The sequence below is a fragment of the Sinocyclocheilus rhinocerous genome, unplaced genomic scaffold, assembly GCF_001515625.1.
Source record: "Sinocyclocheilus rhinocerous isolate Xijiao unplaced genomic scaffold, SAMN03320098_v1.1 scaffold3681, whole genome shotgun sequence".
Taxonomy (NCBI): domain Eukaryota; kingdom Metazoa; phylum Chordata; class Actinopteri; order Cypriniformes; family Cyprinidae; genus Sinocyclocheilus; species Sinocyclocheilus rhinocerous.
The window spans coordinates 81,659-101,314 of NW_015654525.1; the positions used below are offsets into that span (position 1 = coordinate 81,659).

General features: G+C 36.8%; 1 protein-coding gene across 2 annotated transcripts in view; it reads right to left on the bottom strand.

Moving 5' to 3' along the window:
* Positions 1-5,800: 5,800 nt before the first annotated feature.
* LOC107717579 (gastrula zinc finger protein XlCGF52.1-like) overlaps positions 5,801-19,656 on the bottom strand; it is a 16,221-nt gene continuing 2,365 nt past the window's right edge. For both annotated transcript variants that reach the window (XM_016524386.1, XM_016524387.1), the window contains one exon: positions 5,801-7,047. In XM_016524386.1, the coding sequence (XP_016379872.1) occupies positions 5,801-7,047 (1,247 nt within the window). The remainder of the gene's footprint in view (positions 7,048-19,656) is intronic.

Genomic DNA, 19,656 nt, shown 5'->3' on the forward strand with positions numbered 1-19,656 from the left:
TTCAGGAGGCGTGGCTTTAAACGCCGATTGCAGGGAGGGTGGGACGTTCACTTTCAGCGCTATCAGGCTAAAGTTAGCATCTTCCAAGATCTCCTACTGCACCTTTAAAGCCACAGAAAAACAAACGTTGTGCTGAAAAATGCACAATACTCAATCTTCCAGCCTAGGGTGACGTCATTATGCACATTAACAATGATTTGGGACAAAAAATAATGTCACATAATGTAAAACTATGTGAGTGGTGCTCTGTGGCGCAGCCAGGTTTTGAACAGACTCCTGAGTTATAAATGGGATAATATGGGGTCTACCCTCACTAAAGTTTTAGCTTAAAATGTATTGAATTTGTACAGAAGCACTGTTTTTACTGGCTGTATTGAGGTGGTGCTTTGTGTGATGAGACTTTTCAGAGTTTCACATTAGTATACAGCATTTAACATTATTAACATTAATTAATGTTAATAACATTAATAACATTATTAGCACTCATGGTTGGTGATATTTTATATTTTTGCCCACAGTGTGATAAGTCAGGAGATTCCTGGCCAGGGCATATACCAGATCCGCATGATTCCCTACCATGATGCACAGTTTACTAGCCCATATGAAGGGGAAGTGGAAATACAAGTAAATCAGCAGATGTATGTGGCTGTTGAGGTGGAAGGAGTGGATATAAATCAAATCGCAACAGTTCTTGACAACTGCTGGGCAACACCTGTTAATGATATTGACCATGATATTCGTTGGAGTCTAATCATTGGAGAGTGAGTGGGCTTGATGTTTTCATGGTTAATTGACTAAATATGTTGAGTGAGTACAGCAAAACTGTTGTACCATATGCTTGATCATTCCATGCAATCATTTCCCCTCTATTGCCTTCCTTTCTAAAACTCTCCTCCCTTCCTAGATGCCCCAACCCTCAAGATGGCACAGTGGAGGTTCTTCAAAATGGTAATGGTACAACAAGCCATTTCTCCTTCGGGATGTTCACCTTCTCAGGAAGCTCTGACCACATCTTCTTGCACTGTCAAGTCCATCTCTGCCTTGTAAATAATGGCAGATGTGCACAGGTATGTTTGGACAGTAAATTTGAGTGGACCCCTCATTGCTTTGCAAGTAACCTTCAAGTAAAGAATGAACTTTTGGTCCCAGTTTATAAAAGGTAGCTTTAACTATGTACTTACATTTCAATTAATTGTTTGGTACAATGCACTTATTGTGTACATACATGTTTTTACATCGTACTTATATATTTTTAAATACCTGCATGTAAATTACATGTGTAATTAATTTCTGTAATTACATTTATAATTTAACTGTTGACCCATCCCTTACACCTTAACCCACTCTTAAACCTACCCATACCACCAAGCCTGTCCCTAACCTTACCCATATCCCACCTCAATAGCAGCAAAGGTGTTTTAATTTCAATTAATTGTTTGGTATAATGCACTTATTGTGTACATACATGTTTTTACATCGTACTTATATTTTTTTAAATACCTGCATGTAAATTACATGTGTAATTAATTTCTGTAATTACATTAATAATTTAACTGTTGACCCATCCCTTACACCTTAACCCACTCTTAAACCTACCCATACCACCAAGCCTGTCCCTAACCTTACCCATATCCCACCTCAATAGCAGCAAAGGTGTTTTACAATACAATGTGAACACAATAAGTACATTGTACTTATTTTGATAGTAGTTAAGGCCACCTAATATAAAGTTTGAAGTTTAAAGTTTTCATAACATGTTATGAAAATATTTGCATATTGTAATGCTTATAAAGATCACGTAACATTAGAACAGCCTTCGGTCTGTGCCCCCTTTATATATTTGCTCGTTTCATCACTTCCACTTTAATTCTTAGGCACCGAATTGTTTGCTAAACTAACATCCAATCAGAGTTCTCACTCTCGCGAGCGGCCCCAACGCTGATTCAACATGTCGAATCGGGCAAACTGCTGCCAACGTGAGCCTGTCGAGAGCCAAAACAACCAAACAAGCCTCTGTTACTAATTTGAAAATGTCACATTAAAACTAGTAACAAATGAATGTCGAGTTGCTTCATTGAAGTTAAAAGCGTACTATTATAAGTAGAATATTATGAGAGAGAGATCAACTGAGCGAGTGTGATTACCTGCATCTGATACAGCAGGGGTCCTAAAGATCCACTTTCCTGCAGAGATTATCTCCAACCTGGATTAAACACACCTACCAGCAACTGTAGTAATCCTGAAGACCTTGATTAGCTTGTTCATGTGTTTGATTAGGATTGGAGCTAAATTCTGCAGGAAAGTGGATCTCGAGGTCTAGAGTTGAGGACCCCTGTGATACAGCATTCGCTCTTCAGATCCATCTCATATTCATATTAAAATAACAGTTTGAATGTCTGCTGAGGAAAGCAATATCTTTGTCGTAGTATTCTTTCAGCTGTTAAGAGATTTTCTATGATAACACTGGTCAATGCATGTGTTGGTTGCATCTTACAAGGTGTTGTTGAAAGTAAAAATAGTGCCCTTGTATACAAACTTGTTTCAGCCCCTTTCAAAATACAAGTCTTTCATTCCGACTCACTCGTAAAGACTGATGGTGGAACAATGTAACCAAAATCACCATCAATAACACATGGACCATGCTGTTTTTGACCAGGTAAAAGGGCTGTTGTTTTACAGGACCATTGAAGAAATTTAGTCGAAGTATGTTACAGACATTTCATGAAGACCCTCAAGAATCATACCAACTAATGGAAAATGAGCATCCGATTTCCCCTTTAACCAGTTACTTTAATCCAGTGGTCTCCAAACTCGGTCCTGGAGGGGCGGTGTCCTGCAGAGTTTATCTCCAACCCTAATTAAACACACATGAACCAGCTAATCAAGCTCTTACTAGGTATGTTAGAAACTTTCAGGTAGGTGTTTTGAGGCAAGCTGGAGCTAAATTCTGCAGGACACCGGCTCTCCAGTACTGAGTTTGGAGACTCCTGCTTTAATCAATCACAATATCACAGACTGCTACCAATAAAAAAAAAAAGTTCATTAACAAAATCTATCTTTGCACTGTAATGATTTATGTGAGAGCTTCAGGTAATTCCTTCTTATCAGTGCTTACTTTTTTATATTGCGAGATCCCAGAAAAAAACGGGTTGTGTCAAATGTGATTTACAGTTTGGGCTTTACAGCATTTGTGTGTGTGTGTAAATAGTGTGCACTGTGTAAATAAAATCGACTTGACTAATTAATAAGCTAATTAAACACCTAAGATTAGTGTTGAAACTGCTAGAATGTTTAGCAATTATACAACCTGCAGGTGGAAACCGCTTCCAGATGTCACCAGATAAACCTAACTGTAGCCATATTCAAGTCCAGTTTGATAACAAATGTTTACCTGTTTTTTCTCTCAAATAAAATGAATATTGCACTACATTATTTGATTTATCTTTAGTTTATATCTTTTTATTTATCATCTTTCATTTACATTGTGGCAATTAGCCGCAAGACAGACATTTAAAGGAGTCATCGGATGCAAAATTCACTTTTACATGTTGTTTGAACTGAAATGTGTCTTGGCAGTGTGTGTACACAACCACCCTATAATGATAAAAATCCACCCAGTGTTTTTTTTAAATATTGATAAATCATGACCCCTTTCTCAAATCAAGCCGTTCTTAGATTCTTGGCTGTGTGATGTCACACAGGCCAAGGCCCCTCCCACAATTGTCAATTGACACTGGTGTTTTACCTTAGACCAGCCCTGAGTGAGCTGTGAACAGTCCGCCATTGCTTTGACGCTGGAGCAGGTGTAGACCAGAATGACTCCTAAGCGATTAAGGTGTTTTGTTGTTGGATGTAATAATGAACATAGCAGTCGTCGTTTACTCCCGACATCTGAGCCGCTGAAGACGCAGTGGATTAGCTTTGTTTTTCAAGGAAACAAATCCTCCGATCTACCTAAATTAGGGATGTTCATTTCGGTTATTTTTCCTAACCGACAACCGACGCTCGTGAACGGATTATTAACCGTTAACCGACAAGATTATTTTGAATTAGAATTGAATTAAATTAGAAAGGATAAGTGTCTGTGAACCATTAAAAATACTAACATTTGTTTCCCGGGGATTAATTTTACATGCGCAAAAAGCAGCAAACAACAGAACATGAGGATTCACAAGGTCATCATGTCACATAACGCACCTGCAGCGCTTCTGCGAGCGGAGAAAAACATCATAAAGCTAAGCTATATATATATATATATATATATATATGCACTGTATAAATAATATATTAATATAATAATAAAAATAAATAGGCCTAAACGAGAAATATATTTTGACTTAATAAATTAAGAAAACGGAAAAAAAACAAAACAAAACTGTGCAACAAGTAGCCTAGTATGCAGAGTTTCAGTTCATTTTTGTGCTGCGTAAAAGGAAACCAGACGGCAGAACGCGGCATCCTATTTTTCTTTAGGCTTATTTTACAAAAGCACAAAGATTTGTTTTTATTGTGAATGTACACAAATAAATGCAAACCTTTTACAATTCTGATTATCTTTGACTAAAAGGAGTAGTTTCTTCCACTGTTAGAAGGAAAAAATTCAAGCGATTGCGCCGGTGCCGCATGCGCGCACAGTTAAGCTTTGCTACTTTGACAAAGCAGCCTGTTCATTATCATAATAATATACAGTCAGTCAAACGTATGGAAAAAAAACACACTGCTCAGTTCAAATATGTAGTCTGTGCCGTTAAGTGTTATCACCGTATCGCCGTGATGTTATGCAAAACATTTTGTTTAACGTGGATATTGGAACGCCAGTGAAGTAGGCTACATAATAAATAATATTTTGGCATTCAAATACATCGCGAATACGTTTTGTGGAGTGAGGGGAACTAAAATAGCCTAGCTATGTTTACAGTGTTTATTATAATGTTTGTAAACATTTCGCATCGGCATTAGGCCTATTTCTGAATGAAATAATAAAATGCGACATACTCGACTTGCGTTTTTTTTCTCTAAAAAACTATTTTTTTTATATATGCGTAGCGTATTTTAACCATGCAGCAAAACTTTTTAAATAGTTTGATAAATTACTGAAAAAAATTAATAAATGACTTTTTAAACCGTTTAACTGATTGTATTAATCGGTCAAAAATTCTTACGGTCGGTTAACGGTTAACCGGTTAAAATGAACATCCCTAACCTAAATCCATCTATGTTCGCACGAACCATTCGTGATCCAGCTTCATCTCCAGTGAGTATATGTTGTTTTAACTGAATTTTGCAAATCACCTTTCCTAATAATGTGCTAGTTAGCAAGTTTCACGATGAATGCGGCAAAAGTTTACAGTCTCTCAGAGAACTGCGTGTCATCCCACAGAAGAGAGGGGCGGGGTGAGCAGAGCTCATTAGCATTTAAAGGGAAATGCACCATAACGATTTGCTGTGAACAGAGCTGTTTTTGACAGGGTAAAAAGGGTGTTGTTTTACACTTACCATTGAGAGATTTTAACCAAAGTATGTTATAGACTTTTAATTAAGACCCTAAAGAATCATATCAAATTGTGGAAAATGGGCATCCGATGACCCCTTTAACTTTGAGTTACATTGAGTTTTCAATATATGTAATGAACCAATGCCACCATACTTGGAAATTTGAGGGCGCCTACTACAACCACTCATATGTACATATGACATGAAAATAAAAATCCTCTCCAAGTCTCTTCTAGTATACAGAGGTGAATAATGCAAATGATCATGAAGGTGGACAATCAGATTTGGCCCACAATCAGCTGCAGTGTTATCGTAACCTTAATTTCACACAGATACGTATTTTCTGGTGCCATTTTAAATTGCTGAGCCATTTAAAACTCTTCCCACACACAGAACACAAATAGGGTCTCACATCTGCATGACATTTCAGGTGTATCTTTAAGTGTGATGGCAAAATAAACGTTTTATTACACTGATCACAATTAAATCGCCTTCCTCCAGAGTGAATGTGCAAGTGATTTTTGAAATTGCTCCTTTTTTTAAACATTTTACCACATTCAGAATACTGCACTTTCTTTCCATAATGAGATTGCAAATGATGTTTCAGGTCTTTTTGATATGTAAAACTCTTTTTACACTGAAGACAAGAGAATGGCTTCTCTTCAGTGTGAGTTATTACATGTTTCTTAAAGTGTTTCCTGTCTGTGAAACTTCTCCCACACTGATGACATATAAAACAGTTCTCTCTTGAGTGAATCCTTGTGTGGTAATTGAGGTTTACTTTACCTCTGAATCTTTTTCCACACTGGCCACAAATGAACGGCCTCTCTCCAGTGTGAATTCTCATGTGAGTCTGTAGATTTCCTTTTTGTGAGAAGGTCTTCCCACACTGTTTGCAGGTGTAAGGACTGTCTCCAGTGTGAATTTTCATGTGGGCGTTTAGGGTTGCTTTACGAGTAAAACACTTTCCACATTGAGGGCATGTGTAAGGCTTCTCTCCAGTGTGAACTGTCATGTGGCTTTTAAGGCTTCCTCTTCTAATGAAACTTTTCCCACACTCTATGCAAGCATAAGGGCTCTCTCCAGTGTGAATTCGCATGTGAATTTTAAGGCTTCCTTTTTGAGTGAAACTTTTTCCACACTGTGGGCAGGTGAAAGGACTCTGTCCAGTGTGAATTCTCATGTGAATTTTAAGGCTTCCTTTTTGAGTGAAACTTTTTCCACACTGTGGGCAGGTGAAAGGACTCTGTCCAGTGTGAATTCTCATGTGAATTTTAAGGCTTCCTTTTTGAGTGAAACTTTTTCCACACTGTGGGCAGGTGAAAGGACTCTCTCCAGTGTGAATTCGCTGGTGGATTTTGAGGCTTCCTTTTCGACTGAAACTTTTTCCACACTGTTGGCAAATGAAAGAACTTCTCGTTCCTGTATTTTTATTTCTTTTAAGTAAGGTCTTTTCAGTCAGTGAGCAACTAGAAGATTTTTCTCCAGTAATAAAATCCTGTTTCTCATACCGATCTTCTTCCATTTTATTTTCCTCTTTAAGCAGCATCACGGCTAAGGTGAAAAGGATAAATAAAAGTTAACCTAAGTTTAATGACACAAAGCAACAGAAATGATAAAATATAGCTCCAAAGAGCAATTAAGGGGCCAAGCACAACAGAGGTAAAGTGAAGAGCTAAGGAGCTGTCTTTAATTACTCTGTAAAGACCAGGGTTCTCCAACCCTGCTCCTGGAGAGCTACCTTCCTGCAGACTTAAGTTCCAACCCTGCTTCAACACACCTGTTATTAATTAAGCAGCCCTGAATATCTTGATTAGCTGGTCCAGGTGTGTTGGATTAGGTTTGAAGCTGAACTCTACAGTATGGTAGCTCTCCATGAGCAGGGTCAGAAACCGCTGTTAAAGACATTTGTTCAAAATTCAAATTCAAAATGGCAGAGGCCAAAAAAGGCTAACATGGGAAAATTAGGTATCCTTCAATTCAGTATGCCGTTCCAAATCTACAAGACAAATCTTATGATATTTGGCCAAACTGGTCAATTTATGAGCAGAAATGTCAAATTTTTATATCTTTTGACCAGTAGGTGGTGCTGTGCCCTCATGCTTTCATGCTTTTTATAACACATACCAAGTTTGGTCAGAATCCGCTAAAGCAGGGCTGGGCAACTTCAGTCCTGGAGGGCCACTATCCTGCAGAGTTCAGCTCCAACCCTAATCAGACACCTGCCTGTAGCTTTCGAGTGATCTTGAAGACACTGATTAGCTTGTTCAGGTGTGTTTGATTAGGCTTGTAGCTAAACTCTGCAGGACAGTGACCCTTCAGTACCGAAGTTGCCCAGCCCTGCGCTAAAAATCATTATGGAGATGTAGCCTCATGTTCATTTTTGCACAAACTTAATCAAATTCATTACCACGCTTTATGAAACCCGGTTTGGTATATCAAAAGGTTTTTGATAACTTTTTGTCAGCATTGTCTGAAGAATAACGGAGCCAATTTTGGTGAAAATCGGACAAACTGTCTAGGGCAAGTTCAAAAAATTTGAGCATAATTCATAATTGAGAACAATCCTGATCCATAGAATTTTACAATTTTGACATGCATTCAACACGGCATGAGCCAAGGAATCAGAGGGAAAAAGAATTTAGCTTCTAGACCTTACAGTTCAAAAGTTACTAGCAGAAATATGAGTGCAAATTTGGCCTATTGGTGGCACTAGAGGATTTGAGATAAAGACTCCGGATTTCATATGGCTAATATTAAGACTGTCCTCTATCTGTGTGCTAAATTTTATACCTTTCCCACAAGCGGTTCTATGGGCTGCCACAGACTTCCAGAGCAGAAGAAGAAGAAAACTAACGGATACAACTGGTGCCTAAAAAAGACATTTAATATATTAAAACCAACATGTTCACTAGATCCTTTACCCAGTAAGCTACCGAAAAAGATGTTAACTGTGATCTCAGTACCTTTAGTCAATATTTTGCTTTCTTTAGGACATGTCCAAAAAACTTTAAAGCTGACTGAAAAAAAAAAACAGCCTGACTGAGGAAAACTGGTTAATCACTCAACAATTGATTATAATATATTAGAAAAAGCGTGCCCTCAGTTTTCAGGTGGTTTTTTATTTTTTCAGTTTTGTGTTTAGTGTGCAGAAGAACATTAAGGTTAGGGAATATCTGCCAAGACTTATACCATGTCTACACCAGACGTGAGTGGCGCGACAAAATACTATAGAAACCATTATAATCAGTGATGCTTTCGGTAACACTTTAGTATAGGGACCAATTCTCCCTATTAACTAGTTGTTTATTAGCATGCCTATTATTAACATATTGGCTGTTTATTAGTACTCATATAGCACATATTCTGCATGACCATATTCTACCCAATACCTAAACTTAATAACCTTATAACCTAATAACCTATTAATAAGCAGGAAATTAGTAATTTATTATTACTTTACTTACATAGTTAAGAGTTTGTTAATAGTGAGAGTTGAACCTTAAAATAAAGTGACCATGTCGGTGCCAATAGCCTCGTGGTTAGTGCGCCGACATAAAGTGCAACTGCGCTCACGGTGACCCGAGTTCGATTCCTGTCTCGAGGTCCTTTGCCGATCCCACCCCCCTCTCTCGCCACCCAATGCTTTCCTGTCAGCTCTCTACTGTTCTGTCCCAATAAAGTCAGAAAACGCCCATAAATATAACTTAAAAATATATATAATAATAATAATAATAAAGTGACCATGCCGTCTAAACTGGATGTGGCGCGACACGACACAACAAATCCCAGACAGTAAACTGTTGCCCCTTTCTATTTATGACGTATAAGGTTGGGTATCGTTTGAAGTTTATCGATTTCGATTCTGCTTATCGATTCCGATTCTTATAGATTCCAATAAGATAAAAAAATCCAATATAAAATATAGCTGCAAGCAGTGATTACAGCAGTTCAAGTGCTTTAGGGATTTAAGCACATAAGGAAAAAGATATTACATATTATTTAGCAAGCCTGTAACCACCTAAATCAATTATTAAAAAAGCATTTTTGGCAAATCCAGGGGCCCGTTTCAGAAAGGAGGTTAAGTGAAAACTCTGAGTATGTTAACCCTGAAATGAGGGAAACTCTGGGTTTTCCGTTTCAGAATGGGAGGTTTGTCAAACCCGAGAAAGCAGGGTAAGTCAAGCCCATTTCTGAAAGGGAGGTAACTTACTCTATGAACCTAACCTGGTCGGGAGCAGGTTTTCTTCGGTAAACCCAGAGTTTCTTACGGTCTCCTCCCCCCTTTTAAAGCGTAAGCGATGTTTAAATACCTCATTCATTCATTCACGCTGCAAAAATGCTTTTCTTACTGAGTAACGGTCTTATTTCAAGTACAAATATCTAAAAATTCTTAAATCATGATGCATTTTCTATATAAGAAAAATGATATAGCTTAAGTTTATTCTTGTTTCCTGGGGGGAAACAAGTGCATTTAAGTGTATTTTACTTAAAACAAGTAAAATTATCCACCATGGGCTAAGAAAAATCATCTTAATGCAAACGTAAACAAGATTATTTTTTGTTTCCCCCACCTCCCCCCTTCAAACACCAGGCACCGTCAAAGTGACAAAAATGGCATGTCATTTTATACTGTAGATAGCTTTATTAATTCGTAGGGAGTTACATTTTTTTGTGCCATATCCACATGCATATTTATTTGGTAGTTTTCTATATCGGGGATGCAGAGCACATTAGTAAGGCCGCTGTATGCAGAGCCGTAACGAAGGTGTGCCTCGCTGACGTTCACTTGATAACATCTTGCGGCTACCTATGGAAGTAACCCAATAATTAGAATTTCCTTTAGAACTTCCAGTGTGGTTGGATGCATTGATGACACGCATATTTTTACTGTTGGATTTGAGTATTCTTCCAATACTTGGTATTATGGCCATCTCCTCCTCATCTGTTCTTCATTATTTTGCGAGCCTTCATGCTGTTGACTTAGTAGCAGTCAAATGTTAATTTCATTACTCTAATTAAGAAATTTAACAGGTTGGATTAGAGAATCTTTAACTATGTGAAAAGATTAGACTACGTGAAAAGATTAGAGTATGTGGGAAAAAAAGCTGCTGCACATTGAAATAGACACTGAATGAACTTTATTTCAGATATCAAATGTTTGTAAAGTCATGTAGCCTACACCCATGAACATTTTATGCTTAAAGCTTTACCTGATTGAAATGTTTTTATACTTAATTTTTAGCTGCTGTCACGTTCTTCTTTTCTTTTCTTTTTTTTGCCCATGGGATACCATGAAAATTAATATTAGTTCAATAACCTACCGTTCTGCCAGTTTTCACCTCTGTTATTATAACAGTGATTAAGAATTAAACTTATGCGTTGACTCAAAGTGTGCGGACATCTTTTTGTCTGTGCTGTTGCCATGGTGAATCATAATTTCGGAGTTCCATTGATCATGACTTCTCATAGTCGTGGTGCACGCGCTAAACTCAGAGTCAACCTACTCAGAGTTGACTGAACTAACACAATTCAGCTGTTCTGAAACCGAAAACTCTGAGGGTAAGTCAACTCAGAGTTGGTTGAACCACCTTATTGAAACGGGCCCCAGGTGATTTACCATAACGATGTTTTTATAACGTTTATGACTGTTATAGCGCCAGCTGTATCTCCCTGAAACTTTGCATGCTTGTTTAGAATCACATGCGAATGTGCTCAGTGGGTTTCGTGAAGTTTTGAGTTTTCGTTTAGATTTTATAGGCTTTTGGGTATATTTGGACAGGCCCCTTTTCTAAAGGCCAGTTTTAGCTAAATTTCAACATGTTTTTGATAATTACTGACCTAGAGAGTCCAGAGAATTGCACTACGGTGTTTTTTTCCAGATTGAGCGAAAAACCTAGGACTAGTTTGCAAAAGTAGGTTTTTCACATCTTCTCAATCATTTAAAAAACGGTTTGATTGACAGTAGTTCTAGAGGCAAAGTTGTTTGGAACGATGAGGGCTATCATATGATATGAATATTGCGTATATGTGCGGAAAATCGCGCAATGTACAATCGTTTACGCCCTCAAAATATGCGATACCACCCCCCAGTGGCCGATTTCTTTCAAATTTCTCACAGACCTTTGGGGCCGTGAGTCAAACAGGCCCACCGAGTTTCGTTCCGATCAGCCTCCGTTAACCTTGTCTAATAGGTGCTCAAACTTCATCAGCCAGTGGTGGCCATGTTTTTTTGAGATACGCAAATATCCCCATAGACACTTGTGGCACTTTGGACCAAGACGATTTGGACGATTTTCATGTTGATAGGACAAATGGTTGCCTAGTTATAGCCATTTTTATGTTTTTTCCCTCTTATAGTGCCACCAAGTGGCCAATCTCCGCAATTTTTTTCCTGTGACCTCAGCTTGAGCTCTTACATAAGTGTTCAGAGTTTGGCGAAGATATCTCATTCCGTTCAGGAGTTATAGGCATTTTACTAAAAGTGGCCCTGCCCCCTTTGAACGTTTTGGCGTCCCTTTGCCACGGGGAGTCGAAAGTTCAACTTTTTTTTGATAATTATTGATATTCACTCTCCAGAGAATCTTTCTGCACTGGTTTGGTTCCGATCAGGCGAAAAACCTAGAACTAGTTAGCAAAAGTAGGTTTTTCAAAAAATTCAAAATACCTGAAAATTTCGCTCACAATCGAATCTGACGTGCATGCGTTTTGTCCGGCATTAGCCAAGGATTTCAACGATATAAGACACTTGAGCCTGCGACTGACAGTTTAGGAGTTATGAGCGATTTCGTACTTTCGATCGCTGTAGCGCCCCCCCGTTAGGCCGATTGGGGCGAGCCTCGGTTACGTTGTAGGTGGTGAGAGTACTACAAAATACTACATCCCTCCAAGTTTCAAGTCTCTACGACTTACGGTTTGGTCTGCATGATCAGTTTTACATGGATCAGTTTTACGTGGTCATCCGAACAATTACAATAGGGTTTCAGCGCTACGCGCTTTGAACCCCTAAAGATGAAGTCAAACATTTAGAAGTCAAACATTTATTCTGTGTCTTTTTGCAAAGCATTCTGTTGCAGCTAATTAACATGAGCAAAAATCAGCAGCCTACAGAACACTTACAAGAGGAACTTTTGCCTATGCTTTTAACAAAAAGACCACATAAAAAAACAACTAGACTTATATAAATTTCAAATATTAAAGTGTTAAAGACAAGTAAACAGTCAGTAATAAAATAGGAACAAACAAATCAATTAGCAATAGCATAAATAAATACAACTGAACCAAATTTCAGGTTCAGAAACTGTAATTAAAAGTTTAAAAACAATGCATAATTTTCTTTTCATGAATAAAATAGATTAATTAATTAAAGTTATTAAGGATATTGAGTCAAGATAAGAGAATTATTTTTTGTTCTTTGATTAACATTAATGACGCACGCAGATCTAAAAATACTATACACGTTTTCTTTCTCATCTGTTTACGTTCACTTAAGACAAAAACGGCTGTGTTTATGATGATATGATGATATTTATGATGATATACTCTGCATACTGGTCGATAAATATGAAAGTCAGTTCCGGCCCAGAACAACCTTTTCTGTAGTGGAAATGCACGGAACGGGTTCTCGAAAACAAAGTTCAAATGATTCGCAATGGTCGCGTCGAGTGTAGACAGCCTCAAGCTGGTGTGGCGTGGTGCAGCGCGATGCGACAATTGTCATGTCCAGTGTAGACATGTGTTTGGCCCCATCATAGTACAGAAACTGTATTAAAGTGCCCCTATTATGCCATTTCCAATATTGCCAATATGCAGTGTGTAATGTAGCTGTATGTGAATGTAAACGATCTGCAAAGTTGTAAAGCTGAAAGTGCACGATAAATAAAGTTATTAATAAATTATTATCTCCCAAAATTAATCGACTCTGAACAGCTGAAACGAGTCGTTAGTATTCGAATCCCTCTTCCGTGACGGCTACACGTCACGGGGTAACACATTTGCATAATGAGCGCTATGTTCGACTGCTTCTCTAATCTCGGGGAGTTCAATGCGGGATTCACAAAACGCTTGCTCTTGAAAGATGGATCAGTATCCTGTTTATTTGGACCAGCTGCTCCACTGAATCACAACCTGTAAGTATGATAAATAATAGATGTTTATATTTTCTATAGAACGTTCAAAATACAGAACTATTGAAATAGGCGTATCATTTATGACATGCACTGTATGCCATAGACCAATCACAACAGACTAGGCCATCTGACCAATCAGAGCAGGCTCACGGAAAGGAGGGGTTTAGAGAGACTGAATCTGAACTGCTTTGAACGAATCGTTTGAGAATTGCTGGAAAATGAAGTGATATTAAATGCATATTTTGAGAAAACGAAAGTGTTTTTTGACATGCATGTAATCCTATTGTAGGAGACTCCCAAAACAATATTAGGAACCGTGAAAATGGCATAATAGGGGCACTTTAAAGTTACCAATTACCTGCTTTTGACATCTAATCAAAGCTACATTTTTTAGTGCTATTAGTTCTATCAACAGTTGCTTATTAATGATTTGTGAAAGCACCGAGTTCCTTGTATGCTTTGCATGGACCAACATGACAACTAAGCCATTTATTATTTGCATATGTTTTTTATTTATAGCCTATGCAGGATTTATAATTATTATAATATTATTTTGGCTACCAATGCCTAATTATTTCAGTCTCGTTACATTTGTCAAAAAAATAAAATAAATAAAACCAACCAAAACTATCAAACTAACCATCAGTGTTGGGCAGTAGCGTCGCTACAAGTAGAGACGCTAGTAGTTTAACTACATTCTCAGTAGCGTGGTGGTAGCGTCGCTGTTTTCTGAATCAAATAGCTTTTCAGTAACGAAGCTCTTTTTTTGATAAAGTAGCGAGGTAGTGTCAACAAAAGCTACATTTTCCAAAGCATTTCTGAAGCTCAAGCTCAAATCAGAAATATAACAGCTAAGGACCACTGATCCTGGATCAGTAAGTGCCACTAAACTTCGTAACTCCATTGGCTCCTCAAACTGTCAGTCAAACCTCATTATTCCTCCCGCCTCTCTTGTGAATGAAGTGTGGCGTGCAGTTTAGAGCATCTCAGCTTGTTTGCAGTCTGAAGGTAAATACTGTTGATTGAATAACTAGAAGTGTGGTGTGCAGTTTAGAGCATCTCAGCTTGTTTGCAGTCTGAAGGTAAATACTGTTGATTGAATAAGTACAACGTTTTCTTTACTCAAGAAACACTATATTTATAAAGGCTAATGTTTTTTTTGTTTTTAAGGCGCAGAGAAGAGTGTCTTAGTCTATCATTTGTTGTCGAGTCACATCTAAATAGCTTGTGCGAAGCGCTAAATCTTTTACAATATGATATTTTGGCCAAATACGTGCAGTTTAGAGCATCTCAGCTTGTTTGCAGTCTGAAGGTAAATACTGTTGATTGAATAACTACAACGTTTTCTTTACTCAAGAAACACTATATTTATAAAGGCTAATGTTTTTTTTGTTTTTAAGGCGCAGAGAAGAGTGTCTTAGTCTATCATTTGTTGTCGAGTCACATCTAAATAGCTTGTGCGAAGCGCTAAATCTTTTACAATATGATATTTTGGCCAAATAATAGAAAAAAAATGAGCGCCCACATAGCGACAGAAAACTGTATAAACTGCAAGTTCATGAAAACAAATACGATGCACGTACTGCCACTGATGTGGTGGTAATGACAGGGAAAAACATTCGCTGGTCAAAAACTTTGTATTTGAACTTGATTTTGGTGAAATGTTAAAGGGGTCATATGATGCTGCTAAAAAGAACATTATTTTGTGTATTTGGTGTAATGAAATGTGTTTATGCGGTTTAAAGTTAAAAAAACACATTATTTTCCACATACTGTACATTAACTTTACAGATCTTCTTTATGCACCAAGAGCTTGTAACACTCCAAAGAGAAAGGAAAAATTGAAATCGCATCATATGACCCCTTTAATAATATATTGACACATGCAACGATGCAAATAAACGTAGCCTATCTCTGTAGGCCTATACATTTATATGGTAACACTATACAATAAGATTTCATTAATGTATTAACTAACATACATTTATTACAGTATTTATTCATCTTTGTTAATGTCAGTTAATGAAAATACAGTTGTTCATTGGTAGTTCACGTTAGTTTACAGTGCATTAACTAATGTTACCAAACACAACTTTTGATTTTAATAATGCATTAGTAAATGTTGAAATTAACATTAAGATTAATAAATGCTGCAGTATTGTTCATTCTTAGTTCATGTTAACTACACTAGTTAACTAATGAACCTTATTGTTAAGTGTTACCCTTTGTATAAATGTATCTGTATACAATAAAGCCACAATACTTGGCCAACTACCAATAGGAGGTTTCCGGCCGACAGCAAAAATGTATTTTGCCTATGTCGCAATATGAGATAAATCCGGCCCTGTACATGATACTGATTTTTGTTGACAAATTGGTTTGGAACAGTTATTGAATAAACAACTAAACTGAACTATTATGCATGTCTGTTTGACAGTTTTATTGATCACTGAGAGAGCATTGACTTGGTATGATGTTGGTTCAATATAAAAATGAATTTTTTAAAAATAGCTTAGATGTAGTAAACTACTTTTGCAATGTTGCTGTAGCTTAGCTTGCTACATTTCCCAGGGCTGTAGCTTTAGTGTAGTGAAGCTTCATTTAATGAAGAGTAACTGTTAGCTTAGCTCACTACATTTTCCAAGTAGCTTGCCCAACACTGCTAACCGTTAACTCTAACAATATAAAACAATTCTGTTGTCATTTATGTAATTTACGGCTAGCTGTGCATAAAATGATTTTACTGCACGATGTGGAGGCAAAGGTCCACCCGATGTGCAGCTGAGATCTAGCATTCTGCCCGCTTTAAATCAGACATGGAGATTGTTAATATTTCTTGGGTTTCACTTATAACTGCACTTGCCCCCGCACGAAAACGGTGGCTAAGAACACACACATATACATGTTCACATATTAACACACATCTTGAGTACTTTGATTGGATGTCCAGGACTTTGTTTATGTTGTTGTATGTATCTGTGGTATAAATAGGACCCATCTTCCTTAATAAACTTGAGAATGCTATGGTAGTACACTGGCTCTCTGTGTCTGGTTGATCATTCTCCCGGGATCCCACACCGCGGCTGCTATAGCATCAAATCTACAAACAGTCTAATTAAAATTTTATCTAACAGAGATGAAGTAGTACGGTAAGATCACATTTATATGAATGTATGAATTATAGTACTTGATTTGACTGAATTATCGATTAATAAGTCAGTTTAATCACGGTTCTATATTAATGCATTGTTTTAATTGACACACGCACAGAGAAACTTCTTGTCAACGCTGCAACTTTTAATAAAATAGCTTCGATACTGAATTGCTACATACATTTAATATAATACATATATTTCTAACTAACAGCTTCACTGTTTGCAGAGTGAGACGCATAGATGCAATTCACACACCCAGCTTTCTTTTCCTCCACATCATGCATTAAAATCATTTAATGCACAGCTAGCCGTAGGGCTGGGCGTTTTTCCCGATTTTATTGATTAATTCGAATTGAAAGTTTTGCCACGATTTTATTTTTTTAGAAATCGAGGAATCGCGATTTTGAATAGAAATATTACGAAATGTTAGAATTAAGACGCTTTGACAATATGCCGGTGATAACAGTAAAGAGAAAAGAACGATCCAACCGCATGTCGGCGCACGTTTTTAACCGCTTACATGTGACGCTCTCTGTGAAGGACCATAAATATAGCGCCAAGCGCCATTCACATAGCCCTTTTGCCCTTTTGTGTTGACAAAGATGCGATGCGGGCAGTGGAATAGGGGTGGGTGATATGAGCTAAAATTCATATCACGATATTTTATTCTGTCCAGGCGATATCGATATTATATTGCGATATGAGAAAAAAAAATTACAGGCATAATATTTTAACCTTATATAACTAGAAAAAGTGAGGGATTGGACATAGAACTGAAAAGTCTTTTTTTTATTGTGCCATTGTTTTTCTCAAAAAGTGCAAACGTGCAACATGAGGTAGGCCTGTATGAATTAAATTAAATTAAATATTGTGTGTTTGAGTTGGCCAGTGGTTCCCAAACTTTTTCTGCAGGGCCCACCTTTTGTAGATAAAAATATTTTCAAGGCCCCCCATCTTTTTTTTTTGGAAAGTCTCTTATGCTCACCAAGGCTACATTTATTTATAAAAAATACAGTAAACACTGTAATATTGTGAAATATTGTCAATTTAAATGATCTATTTGAATGTTTTAACATATAGGCTACTGTATTCCTGTGATCAAAGCTGAATTTTCAGCATCATTACTCCAGTCTTCAGTGTCACATGAGGGTACCGCGAGTCATGTTGAGGTAATTAAAATACCTCAAATGAATATTTTGCGCTCAATTATTTACTTATCAGGCAAGTGGCCGCATTCATTTGTGTTAAAATTTGCAAAGCGTACCAAATTGAACAACTATATAAATGCAAAACTTGAATTCATGAATATATAACGGTATCAACGGTATAGCAAAATCCATATCATGGAACAACATAATACCGGTAATCACTTTCATACCGGTATAGCGCCCACCCCTACAGTGGAATAGGGAAAAATACAAGAAGATTGGAGTGAACTTCTTTTAACTTGAGCGCTGCGTTTTTAGAATGTCGTTTCATGCATGAGACGCTGCAAGAGACACGAGCGCAACAGTCAAACACATCCATGTTTACACAGAAAAAACAATGGAAAAGCAGCGCAGTCGAATAAAAAAACCTGTAACTACTACTGTATGTCTGATATTTCATGTTTGCATCATGGTGACAGGCTGAAAGCTGCTGTTGTTTTTACAGAACATTTATAGTTAATAATAGTCTACTTGTGTTATATACCTTACGTAATTTTGAATTTGACTTGAGATTTTTTTTTAAAGCATTTTCCCCATTTTTATTATTTCTGAACACATATGTATAAGACAAGTTTGTACAATAGCCTATGTAGTTGTAGTTCATGCATCTTTTCTGCAAATATATTTAACAAGTGATTTGTTTAACATTTACATTATTTACATTTACATTAATTTTCTTTAACTAGATGGTTAATAAAGAAAAAGTTACTTGAATCTCACTGTAGTTACATTTTCATGTTGGCTAGTTAAAAATCGTAAAAATCGAGAATTGGTCAAAATTCGGAAAAAAATAAATTAAAAAAAAAAAAATCGAAATTTAATTTTTTTGCCAAATTGCCCTGCCCTAGCTATCCATTGATTATATAAATAACAACATAATTGTTTTGTATTGTTAGAGTAGAGTTAACAGTTGGTTTATTTATTTATTTTTGAAAATTGTAAGACTGAAATGTCTGAAATTACTTCAATAAATAATAAAATAAACTATACACATACATAAAAATTCATATACAAATGATAAACTGCTTAGTTCAACCTCAAGCATTACGGTCTATACAAAGCATACTGGGACATTATTGCTTTCACAAATCACGAGGAAATCGAACCTCAAACGGACCCACAAATGAACTGTACAGTTAGCTTTTGGGTCCTTTCAGGTCTGAGATGGTTGTTCACGCTGTTCGTTTACATACATGAGCTGAACCACTCCAAGAACTTTTAGAGAGCTCAAACTAACAAGGTGTGAAAACACCCTAATATGCTGCGTAAGCTACACAGAAATAAGTTAGCATTAGCAAAGTTTTGACCATTGCAGCAGTTATTTTACATAATTTAATGATAAAAACACTAGTCATCATGCTATTAATTACTAGGCATTTCCAGATATCAAATAGTTAATGTTAGTAATTGTTTTCTAAAGAAACCAGCTCAAATGATCGCATTTACATTAATTTAGATTAGAATGTTTATAATCAAAACACTTCAAGCATGCGCAGATTTTCGCAGGTACTGCACAATTCCAAATCAATCAATCTGGCAAGATAAAATTGAACTTTGTGTTATTTATAGGATGTTTTCTAAAGTGCCATGGACAGCAAAGAAAAGGTTTATTATCTCAAAAATGTCAATTTTTCCTGAATTAAAAAAAAAAAAAATCTCTCATTATGTATG